This window comes from Charadrius vociferus, unplaced genomic scaffold, assembly GCF_000708025.1.
Source record: "Charadrius vociferus isolate BGI_N301 unplaced genomic scaffold, ASM70802v2 scaffold455, whole genome shotgun sequence".
In the NCBI taxonomy this organism is placed as follows: Eukaryota; Metazoa; Chordata; class Aves; order Charadriiformes; family Charadriidae; genus Charadrius; species Charadrius vociferus.
Genome location: NW_009648550.1, coordinates 1375665 through 1388068, shown reverse-complemented (window position 1 = coordinate 1388068; position 12404 = coordinate 1375665). Strand labels below are relative to the sequence as shown.

Here is a 12404-nt window from a genome sequence, read left to right as displayed (position 1 = left end):
GACAGAATAAAACATATCCTTTTTACCAAAGTACGTACCACTACTACCAGTTTGCTCCTTTCACAGATTCCTGGTAAGTAAGGATAAGGCTGCACTCTTTCTCCCTTCAGACAGGAACTCAGCCACTGAAAGATACTTGGAGGCTCAGCAGAAAAAAATGAGGGATGGTGCATGAAACCTGTTTGGGCTTAATCATATGAACAACAATGACACTGAGTTCAGGGCAAACGCACAAAAATTCTCCACTGTTCCCAAAGCAAGCCCTACAGTACTTCTGCTTTAGTACAAAACCACAGTATTTTCCCAAAATGTTACAGATCACATCTCACTCCTATTAGATGGAAGTTTATAGCTAGACAGTAATGACAACACAAGACACTTATTTGTTTTTCAAGAACAAAAATTATCTATCTCAGCCCACACTGAAAAGGAAAACATATAAAATTAGTAATTCTCAAAAACCTCACTGGAACAGTCTTGTAATTCAACAACAATAAATTGCTTAAATGAGAGGGCAACCTAACTATAACCTCTTTGCTTTCCGTGACCACAAACAGGAGCAGCAAAGCCTGACCACTGCTATGAGATTTTTTTTTTTTCTGATCAGGAGAAACAGTAGTTTGTCTTACATGACTCGCAAATTTTAGCTGGTAGGACACTAAACAGGTGTACAGACAACATACGACCTTATTTTAAGTTTTGTGGTTTTAGCTCTGATTTAGTTTTTATGAACTTTAAACTGAGAGCCTGCCAGCCTAGTAATACTTTCCACAAGAGAAGCACATCTCACTACCAGGCTTTTCCACAGTTGTCTGCTAACATTTCTCAGCCAGCCTGAGCTGGGAGTTTGCCAACACGAAACCATCGTTCCCTCCCAAGTCCTTGTTCTGTGGAGTGTCCCATGAGGCACTGGACTGGAGGCACCAGCTCATGACTACACTATGCTAATATCACTCCAGTCTTCTTAGGAGGCTATTAAAAACAAAGGAACAAGGCAATCTCAGCCCTATGATCGCAGTTTTGCATATTGGGATTAAGTCCTGACCAGCTTTCAATGGGACAGTTACCAACACGCTCAGTATGAGATAATTTGCACATCATTATCACTGAATATCCAGCTTTGCAAAGCCTTAAACTCACCTTGATCAATAATGCAAGTCTGTCTGGAGGTTTTTACAAGGGCTGGATAGTCTCTGTAGTAATAATCTATATAAGCTTCAAGTTTCAAGTCCCTAGAACAAGAGAGGTGTGAATCGCATTAGAGGGGAAAAAAAACCCACTCCACCTTCCCGCATTTCTGTGTCATTTTCTGTTGATTTTTGAGGAGGGAAGTTCTGACTTCCTTAACTAAGGCTGCTCATCGGCACTGCCCATTCCCTAAGCAGTGAATCTGTATGTTTAATTTTTTCCCCAGTGCATTTCTCTTCAGTTGTCATTCTACTTTGTCCCACACCTCCACCACCTAAGATGTGACCACTGTCACTATTGTTTCCTCCAAACTCCAATTGTTAAAGCTAGATAACCTGCTGGGTTATTTGCAATATATGAATGCATATAACAGCTGCCAATCTCAAAAAACACAGTATTTAATTTCAGACTTGCTTCTTGCTGGCATGATAGAAGACAGGCCAACCTTTTCAGCATGAGGGACTGGATGGCACTTCTGGGAACCATTTAGCCAGCCAGCTATAGTAGGTGCTACTGGGGAAGAATCTATAGCCATCGAAAAAAATTGGTAGAAATAGCAAATGCAACTCAGGAAGACATTACTGTGTGTTTTACTTAAACACACATCTGTATCTATCTATATGCATGCAATGCAACCTGAAGGCTGTTGTGGAAGACATGAAGATGCAGTCACTGGCTGCATGGAAGATGCCATAACAAACAAGAATATTTGACAGATCTCATGAGCTGAGCTGTGACAAGACAGCAGAAAAAAACCCCCGCAAGCTGCAGCATCTAAGGTTTGTGAATCGCACTGATGTTGGGAAGTGGCCAGAACCATACAAGAGACTTGCTACAGCAAATATCTTTAAGCACTTTAAACATTCATTCATTCTCTTCAAATACACGAAGAGTCTGCTCCACATTGGACAATCCCCAAACTCCCCATAAAAATAATACACACCCACCATCAAGAGGCACTGCATGATATACCAAATCTGTGATCTGTCAGATGGGCATACCTGGCCAACTGAACCAGAAGGACAACAAGCGAACGAATTCCTTCTCCCATTAGACTATTCAGCTTGAGCTCCTCATAGATCAGATGAAGTACAAAGAAAATAGCAGGAATATGGGTGAAAAGGAGGGTTGAGGAATCCAAACTAAGGCTCTGTGAAAAGTCATCCTTTGGAGCTGAAGCTTCCAGAGGGTCCAGTCGCAAAGCTTTGGCTACAGGATGTGACTCAAAATTCCTATGGTAATCAGAGCTCAAGAGGTATTCCCAGTCCTAGACCAAACAAACAGGAAAGAGAGGTAGAGGTTCCACAGTGAGCATAAGCCTCCAGCAAGAGAACTCCAAAGCACTGCTACAGAGGAGGTTTTTTCCCCATAAACCAATACAAATGTGATTGTTGTATGGTAAATGTGCTGCACAAACCCTGCAAGCCACCAAGATTCAGTTGTTAAGTTTCATCCTTCTTTTTTTTTTTTTTTTACTTTTCCCTGTTGTGCATAGAAGAATCAAAGCCTTGTATTTAAAAGAACAAGATAAAAAGAAAGCTGAGAGTGCCTTCGTTGCACCAATATTCTGTGTGTGAGACCTCACTGAGTACTTATGCAATTCACCTAGCGCTCCCAGCCTTCTTTGCACCTCCCCTGCAAAAACACATCAGGCATTACATCCTGACCTTTGTTCCATGTAGACTGTAGCCCATAACCCCATGGGCTCACTAAGCTATCAACCCACAAAAAGCAAAAAGCACAACAGGACCACCACAGCTTGTAAGCCTCTTACGATGGGATGATAGTAAGCCTCATCCACTTTACTAACTGATCACGTGAGAACTTCCTATTCCTGTCTAGGCAAAACCCAGTGGATCAATCTTAAACACTCCACTAAATCTACTGAAAACAGCACATTCAGTGAAGTATGTAATTCGACAGTCCTAACTTGTTAAAGGTGCTGAGTAGCCATGAGAGTGAGACAATCTCATTTTAAAGGGATGAGACATCTAGGAGAGATTTGACTTTGTCAGAAGTCTGTCTGGGATTGCTTTGTGATTCATCATTCCCGAGTCCAATCTACCTCTCTGGAAATGGGAACCCTGACAAGCAAGGTCACATGATGCAACCACTACACAGGCCAAAATAACTTTTCTTCCCCCAAAGGCTTGTAATCTCAGATGAAATGCACTACTCGGAGGGTGTTTCCTCTGGTTTGCCTTTAAAAGAGAAAAACCACAACCAAACAAACCAAACAACCCCCCCAAAGCTCTTATTTATAAAAGAAAACCGTTTCTTACTTCATCTGACCCTGTTTCTGATGGTCTAGCCTTCTTCGGAGCAATAACTGGTGAAAGTGATCCTTCAAAATCAAGCTGCAAGAAATAAAAAGATCAGAAGTAGCTCACTGTTGAAATTCCCAAGGTTGCATAAGTGAATCACCAATCATAACATCTGAATTCAAACCAAGCACTACATGACATTGCTTTAGGTATTTCTATATTTTGCTTTCATATAAGACATATACTGCAATTCGATTTTTCTATACACCGCTAGTTATTCTAGTGTATGGTGCATGATTTCAGTTTGACTGCCTAACATCTGCTATTTACTAGGACAGAGGAAATACTGTGGATGAGCTAATGCTTGTAATGTAGATATACTGCAATTGCTTTCATTTCAGTTGTATGCATATCCGTGCTGGGTTTTATTTCCTGCAAGTACTGCAACTATATTTGCTAGCAGGAAATCCACTTACAGAAAACTCTACATACATTCAGTAAAACAGTTGAAAAAAACAGAACTTTAAACATTGTAATTCAAAAACTACACAGAAAATCCTCTTTAGGATGCAGGAATCTGATTTGTGATCTGTGTTTCCAGTGAAAACAGACTTAATATGAATTAGGTGAATCAAATCCTTAATGCGTAAGTGTTAGTCATTAAATGTAGTGAAATCTTCATAATCTATTTTTATTTGACCAAGACAGTTGGTGGTAAGTACCTTATAAATATATTTCATGATAAGCACAGACTAAAATGTACACCTGAAATTTGGAAACACAGAATTGATTTGATGGCACCTTGTGATTTAAGACAAGATACTATTTCGGACTTCAGTGTCTCTCTAACCGTTTTGAACCTTGAAGAATTACCAGTAGCATTAATGTAAGCTAGGAAAACAAACATATGAGATTCCTTACATTACGAGTCCAGGATAGTCTCTCCGTGTTGTAACCCATCATATTCATGAGACATGTTACAAATAAATTCCATTCCGAGTGATAGCTTGGTCCTCCTGGAGCATTATAAGCATTGTACCACTTGACAAGCATCTGTACCGCTACCTCCTTGGGCAGGATAGCTTTGATGCCTTGGAGACATCTTTTCACTGTTGGAAAAGGGGGGGAGAGGGGGGAAAATAATAAAATTGTGTGTTTTCCATCTTACATCCTGGTACTTCTTCCAGTCAGTTCTATAAATCTCTAGAGTTCTTGGACCTCCTTTTAATTCTCTGGCAACTCATTCAATAAAAGCCACACCACACAACCTCCAACAGCTGTTCTTTTAGTTCAGGTTAAGCACAGCCATTCTAAATCACTACACAAAAGGGAAAAAAGTTTCTTTTTGCTCATTACTGAAACCAGCTTGTGTCTGAACTGGCATCTCAGCCTTTCCTCAAACAAGAACATACACAATAGTAAAGCACAAAGCAACCTAAAGAACAAAGGAAATTTTAAGAGTGCAGCAGGTGAAGCACTAAAAGGAACAGAGCACACCTAAATAAACGGTAGCACCTCTAGAAGGTAAGTTAGTAGAGCTTGGAATATGTGGTACTGAATCACTACTGTCTAACCTATGCATAAATTACCTAAAAAAAACCCTCAAAAATTATGGAACCTACTTCACGTGATGGATTCTGAACCATACCTAGTTCTGAAGTGGCGATTTCAGGAATTGTAATCCGAACCATTGTATTATTGCTGAGTTCCTGGGGGAAAAAAAAAAGTAAGAGAAAAATTATGAAATGCATAAAGTAAAGCCAGGGTCCTTTTCTATGAACTCAGAACTCATTTATGCATTAAGCACGTTCCTAATTCCCAGCTATTTGCTACACTAAAGATTTGCAACCTCAGATGCTAGCTCCATGAAACACTTGAAACAGATCTTGAGCTGAATCACTTGAGTGAATCAATTAAATTCTGTGACTTCTAGAGTATTCTACAGAGAGAAGAACGTGGAGCCACCAATGCAGGTGTGGCATTTTGCTGTTGATCAGGAGCTGCTAGCAATGTCTCACTACGCAGTAGAAGTAAACTTGACCCTCACTTTGCTTTGCTAACAAAGCGTTGACTCAAATTACAGGATAATACCTACTAAAGTTACTCTGTTGTGGACAGGATCTCTCAGAGCATGAATGAAAGTTCCAAGCTGCTGAAAAGTACAGTCTTCAACGTAAGTGGAGTCATGAAGTTTGGATGAATCCCTTAGCTCTGGAACAGGTGACAAAAGCACACCCTGAAAAGTGGCAAAAATAATTGCTTAGAATTGTTGAAATAAAAGGATCTGAGCAAAGGATAGCTAAAATTACCATTCTTAATGTACTAGTAAATATTCTGAAAACAATCATAAATATCTTTTCAATCTCTGCCTCAGACGTTTTACAGAAACCATAAACAACTAAATAGAGCAGCACTAATTAGATCTTATTTAAACACTGTTTATTCAGAGGCTTTACAGAAGAAAAATAGATTTAGCTCCAAACGATACCTTTAAAGTTGAAATGAACCAATCACTTGAAGCTGTTACAACTAAAACCTTTCCAAGGCAGGACTTCCTTTCTTCTTACCTCTTCTAGGGGCCCCAGATGCTTATTCAAAGGCTTAGATGGAGTGCTGACACTATCCAAGGGAGTACTCGGCCGAGGCATTTGGTTGGACATTGACAGGGATGGAGCAGGCAGCCCAGGAATAAAAACCTTCCCCACCTTTTTGTGAACAATATACAGGAAAACAAACAGCTGGTTTTCATGCCTGTGCTTCCAGGAGCTTGCTTACATATACAGATGTTATCAGATTTTAACATCTTAAAGGAAAAGTTTAAAGAAAAGTGGATATGAATTTCAACTAAAGTTTCTGAAGAGATTAAAGATTACTTCATGTAATTGCTTCCTTCAGGTAACGACACACTGAAACAACTACCATATATGGTCAGTATTGTACATTACTGCTACAGGTCTACTCTCTCTGTAAGTTCCAGCAGGGCTTCACTGAGAAAGCTCCACTTACAAAAAGTATGCTTTTTTTATCCTTCATACATATATATGTATATATACACACACACACACACACACGTACAAATTGCAGTGTCCAAGGTTTCTGCGTACACAGAGAGAACACAGTGCATCTCCATAGAATTTAAGAAACAGTTTTAATTATTTTGGATTAATCACATCTACCCTAATAATAGCGCTTTGCAAAGCAAAATAATGGGACATCTAAAACTATCTGGCATGCTACAGAGAAGTTTGAAAGTTTTTTGCTCAGGAACTATTCTTATTTTCCGTATTCCTGAGGTTTTCTTTCTTTGAAAGCATTTATTACTTTAGCATTCTACTATCACTGAAAATAAACTCAAGAGATTATTTAAGTGTATGACAAGGTGCCACTGATTCTTCAGAGCTACCTTTCCAGCACTGCACACAAACAACACTTGGTATGTGAGCACAGCCACCTTCCCAAGCAAGTCCCAAGCAAGAAGTAGTCTACAGTAGCTTACAATAATACCTTGTACGTTATGATGCACACAGTACCCCTCTGTACAGCCCAGCTTGTAACCAAAGATTCAAACATTTATTTTGTGATAGAAAAACTTTTACTCACCCGAACCACCCCAGAATAAAGCACTAGATTTCCACTGCCTTCCAGAACCAGCAGTGTATCAATACCCTGTAAGAATCAAGCAGCATATTCAGCTTCTTGTATTTAAGTAAAAAGACAACAGCTGGACGGCAAGTGACAAAGCAGGATACTCCACAGTGAACAGTCCATACAGAGGCACATACCTGCACTGGAGCTGCATCCTTTGCTTGAATATTGGTAACAGAACCAAAGATCAGCTGCGACTTATCGTTGCTCTCTTGAAATTTTACACACCTAGAGATTTGAGTAAACAACAGGAACGATAAAAGGACTGTCCTATCTGTTGTTACAGAAAGATGACAGAAAATTACAACTATGTTGCATGGTGCAGCTACTTTTATTGTGGTATACCTGGTTCCTTCCTCCTTCCTTTGCTTGTTTTGCCCTGCTAGTCAACTTATTTTCACTCTGCTAGTCTAATTAAAAAACCCAGTGTACTTCTAAAGGGTAAAAATGAGGATAAATAAGAATACCATTCAAATTACAGTAAACGTTCTCTCACAACTTCAGTTCTATTTAAACAGCTCAAATCATCTACGCCACCACAGTTAAAAACATGTCATATGAGAGCCAGTGACATACCACATCTTGCCATAACAGATTCCACTAGCTGGAGTAGTAAGTATGTTAAAACCCATATCTAGCTGGTAATTTCTGGAGTGCTCCTCTTTGATCTCCTATCCCCAAGATAGGGATGCTCACCGCAGCTGGAGCTGGGATTCCACTAAAAAGCACAAGAACTTCTGCCCACAAAGATCCGTGGTAATAAACACTTTTGATGCTTGAGAATTCTTCTCTCTGTAAAAGAGACACAATGATCAGCACACTGTTTGGTCTACTACAAAAATTTTAATGAAGGAAAACATAGCATCCACAAGCTGTAGGGTCCCACTAGGCTTCAATTAGCAGTGCATCAAGTTGCTAGAATGCCCCAGTCTCATTTTCAGTCATTACTCTTGAAATTGACTTTCAAGACTCTAGTTTCCACATTCCCTACTTTTTGGCAAGCAGCGCACATGCTATTTGGCTTTGCTCTCCTGTTCAACCTTAGGTTTTATGCTGTGTTTTGCTCCTTTTGATGGTAACACAGAAAGAGATACTCCCCCTAGAAGATCAAGAAAATCCCTAATGACCAGGTTAGAACCTACTTTGCTTTCGAGATCTCATTAAACCATTCCCCAGCTCAGAGAGCTACAGATAACACAGCAGGTAAAACCGTTTCAAGTGCCCAATTCCCTTTCCAAGACAGCTGCACACCCAGAAAGTATAGTTTTTCCAAACAATTAAGAAGCCTAGGTCCACACATCTATTTTAAGGCAGCACCATTTGCAGAAAGCACACACTAAAAATAAGCTGTTGTTTTACTTTATTTCCCCCCGGCAATGGACATCCAGAACCACTCACATCCCAATACAAGCATCTAACCTCATGTTTGTGACTGTTTCTGTCCACAGATGATCTATACACAGCTCAGGAACAATTGGTTCTGTTTCTGGTATAAGGAAGGAATCGCTGGAAGTGCTGTTTGGCGAATGGGTAATACTGTGCCTCTTTGGTGACTGAGCATTACTGGAAAAGTTGAACCTCTGCACTCCTGAGAAAGAATGCACTCCCAGGGCTGGGGAATGAGAGCGGCTGCAAAGACATAAGACACTACTGAAAAATGGATTTTCAAGATCAGGAACAGAATCCCAGGGAGCTCATACATTGGTAAATACTTTAAAAACAAACCCAAACCACCCTAAACTAGTAGCTAGTTCAGTATTAGTTTCTTTTAGCAATACAACCCAGCATAGGAAAACAATTCTCTAATTAATTTCCAATCATGTCTGTCAGAATACAAGAGATAAGATTTCAAAAGTAAGAAAACCAACATTGTCATTTGCATGGTCCACCCCATCAAAAAATTCTCCCAACCTGTTCCCTCTAAATACGGCTTTATTTAGAAAAGCTAACTGAAAACACCCCTGGGACTGAAAAGACCTGCAGGCAGTCCCCGACTGCACTACAAACTGGCTGTGTGATGACAGAACAGCCTCTCTGGCTCCTGCACGCCAATCACCCTCTTGTGCTATAGGGCTAATAGCACAGCAAAGTGTCGCAAAGGCATCCCAAGAGGGTTTTCAGATGCTGTAACACAGGAGGCACCTGCACCTTAGACAGACAGACTTGTAACAGTAGAGACAGACAGACAGCATTTCCAGATGTGCATCCTATTCTATAGCTCGTATTCTTTGGTATCGTCTGTCTATGCATCATGTTCAGCACCCACCTCAAAGCAGCCATGTTGGAGATAGACGGCGAGCGGGACTGCATGCTGGGCGATGACACTGATCTGCTCTGGCTGTGGATAGACGAGTAGTTCTGGAAAGGGGAACCCACAGGAGAGTCTCCTTTTGAGAAGCTTCTGAGATGAGCGGTCAAAGAGCTGCTAGTGGCCACGTGCTGCGGGGTGCCCACCTGCTCTGAGAACTTCAGCACTGTGTTCTGCTCCTGGGAGAGAAAACAGAGCTGTCCATGCACAAACAGCACATGGGCAATAACAGCCAGGAAGACACTCAAATAGCTTGTTTCATCAGTTAGGTGATAAAAATTTATGCCTAGGTAGGCACTTAGCATAAAAAGTTATTGCTACCAACCATACTCTCTCACTCCCAGTCACAGTCACACTCCTACAGTTTTCAGGGCACTAAGCTGTTTGTCACTTTTCTTACAGAACACAGCAGTTTAAGCAGAGTCAAAACCTTCTAATACAATGTAAGGAATATCACGATGACCACAATATACTTCATGAGCATCCCCATCGCGTGATCTCCCTGACTCTGGTACAGGCAAATACATGAAAACTATTTTAAAAAAACAACAAAACATACCAACAAACCTCTTACTCTTTTATAAATGAAATAAATCACAAATACCAGGCATTTGTAACACACAGAGCCATAAGGGCCTGTAAACACACACAAAAATTGTTGATAACGATATTTAGTTGACAATGAATATGTACCTCTGGCTTTACTCTCCGAAGAGCCCAAACAGTATGCAAACTCTGCACAGTATCATATGTCATCACGATGGAAGGTTCAGCATTGAGAAACACGATCCTCAAGGTGTAATCAGCAACGTACTGCACTCTAGCAGAACCAAACACGCCTGCTAAAGAAGCAGTTAACTTCAGTTAAGGCAAAAGGATCATATCTACAGCAGCGTTATCCATTACAGGGTTAGCATTTTTCATACGCTCTGTCTTCTGCAATCTGGGTTTCTTTCCTGAACAGTTTCCCAGTTCATGAAGCAGCTAAAACACCCCACTTCTGAATTATTGAAAGAGTGATTATTTGCAAATTTTGTAATACAGAAAATGCTGAAGCAACACATTAAGCATTTGATGCTCTACTGACAGACTCCTCGTGATATATCTGAAGATGTAAACCTACCTCCAGACTTACAGACAAGAGGTGTTATCTCATCTAATGGGTGTAGCATGCTGAACATAGTAGGCAAAGGCTCCCTAGAAAGAAACCAAACAAAGCATGTTCAAAAACCAAATGCTAACACGCATAATTGTTCTCTCTTGTAGCTGGTACATGTGCTGCGATCCCACAACAGGTCATCAGACCTTAACAAATCACAGCCTGATATCTAACAGCAGAGACATCTCTTCCGTTCACAGAAGTTTGTTGGATTAACTGAGTAGAGTCAGACAAAGGCTGGTGTATCAAACAGGATGATTAGGTCTTGTTTTACATTTTTCCAGAGCACTTGAGAATGACCCCACCTGGTGGCCACACAACAGACTTTGGCTGGCCTGAGTGAACAGAGCTGGCACCAGCTGAGTTAGGAGGAAGAGTAGGAAGAGGAGAAAGCCCTTAACCCAGACTCATCTTAAGAGTTTAGGTTCCACAGCTCCAAGTCCCAGGCAAGCAAACCGCTGTCAGGTCATTTGTATCCATCACAGAGCAGCGATCAAGCCACCCAGCTGTGGTGGCAATAGTAAAAGGAAGAACTTTCACAGAAGGCCAACTTGAGCAGGGTCAATCATGATTTTTGCAACATACCCTCTTGAACATTTTCAGGACCTATATTGCTAATCCTATCTCTTCTGACTAGAGAATCACAAGTGCCTAGGATGGACACATAAAGCCCAAGAGAGAGCAAGTGGCTGTAATTAAGCTGCTCATCAGCACAGCGTCCAACTCCTTACTCTGCTTCTCAGCTGTATGCCCAGCCACAAAGCACAGGGTCTAGGACCCTCACCAAATAAGTAACAAGATGCTCCATACATTTAAAGCATCCTACAGTTGAGAGAAAAATGTCTCAATGACAATGCCTCGATGAATCTCCCAGTCGCCCATCACAGCCTGGAACCAATTCCCTGGACAAAACTTAATGAAATCAGGCTAGTAACACCCATATCGTGCCTTCCATATCCTATTTCCAGGATCACCACTCCCAACTGGTTCTTCCCACAATATGAGAGCAATATAGTGGATTATCAGTATCGAGACCCCTCCTGCTATTTCCTGATGTTTCACCTCATTTCACCTATCCCTGTCATGAAAACAGACCCTTTCATTACTGCTCTTCAACTCTTGCACTCTTGTATTAGAACAGCAAACAGTCTACAACGAAACAATCAAAGCCACTCGTTACCTACCTGGGTGGACTTGGAGGTACCTCATGTGACGAACTGCTGCGCTCAAATAACAAACCATATTTTGTTGGCCAGACGTTTGCGACCTATAAAAAATTACAAATAGATTTATGACCTAAAAAAAAATAATCAAGTACTTACTACATTGATGATGTTTTGTGTTTGAATATCTCATTATAGCAAAATAAGATGTTTAGACTTTTTCTTGAGAGAAGGGTAATGTAAATCGGAGCAGGTTCTCAGACTACAAAGTGGTCCAATGCTTTCCCACATCATACAACCATTGCTACTACTTTCAGAAGTATTCAATGTCCTGACCACACAGCTGCACTTTCATCAGCTTCGTCCCTCTCCCTCACACACGCAAAAACTCAGGCAGCCACCACCAGCAGTATTTTACGCACACCTCCCCACCCCAACATAGCATGCAAACAGATAACAAGCCTGTTTCTGGCCAAAAAAAAGGACAGCACTTACCTGAAAAGGTAAAGCAGCAATGTAATCCTTTCCCTCTATGCTATGCACGTTTATACAGGAATTCTGCAATATGCAGATACATTTCTCTACTATTTCATCACTGCCTGAAACTAGGGAAAAAGAAGAAAAACAACAAAACCACAGTGAAGCTTGTGTCTTTACTTAGACATACCCTATACACA

The 12404-nt window shown here is 40.8% G+C and overlaps 1 protein-coding gene across 1 annotated transcript in view; it reads right to left on the bottom strand.

The window, feature by feature from the left end:
* ANAPC1 (anaphase promoting complex subunit 1) overlaps positions 1 to 12404 on the bottom strand; it is a 34446-nt gene that overhangs the window by 21577 nt on the left and 465 nt on the right. Inside the window, exons 3-19 of the mRNA XM_009885996.1 lie at positions 12223 to 12332; positions 11749 to 11831; positions 10529 to 10602; positions 10099 to 10244; positions 9364 to 9584; positions 8517 to 8726; positions 7794 to 7889; positions 7235 to 7325; positions 7053 to 7118; positions 6020 to 6157; positions 5548 to 5688; positions 5101 to 5161; positions 4374 to 4561; positions 3471 to 3545; positions 2190 to 2455; positions 1141 to 1232; positions 39 to 187 (exon numbers count right to left, since the gene is read on the bottom strand). Coding sequence (XP_009884298.1) covers positions 39 to 187; positions 1141 to 1232; positions 2190 to 2455; positions 3471 to 3545; positions 4374 to 4561; positions 5101 to 5161; positions 5548 to 5688; positions 6020 to 6157; positions 7053 to 7118; positions 7235 to 7325; positions 7794 to 7889; positions 8517 to 8726; positions 9364 to 9584; positions 10099 to 10244; positions 10529 to 10602; positions 11749 to 11831; positions 12223 to 12332 — 2207 coding nt within the window. The remainder of the gene's footprint in view (positions 1 to 38; positions 188 to 1140; positions 1233 to 2189; positions 2456 to 3470; positions 3546 to 4373; positions 4562 to 5100; positions 5162 to 5547; positions 5689 to 6019; positions 6158 to 7052; positions 7119 to 7234; positions 7326 to 7793; positions 7890 to 8516; positions 8727 to 9363; positions 9585 to 10098; positions 10245 to 10528; positions 10603 to 11748; positions 11832 to 12222; positions 12333 to 12404) is intronic.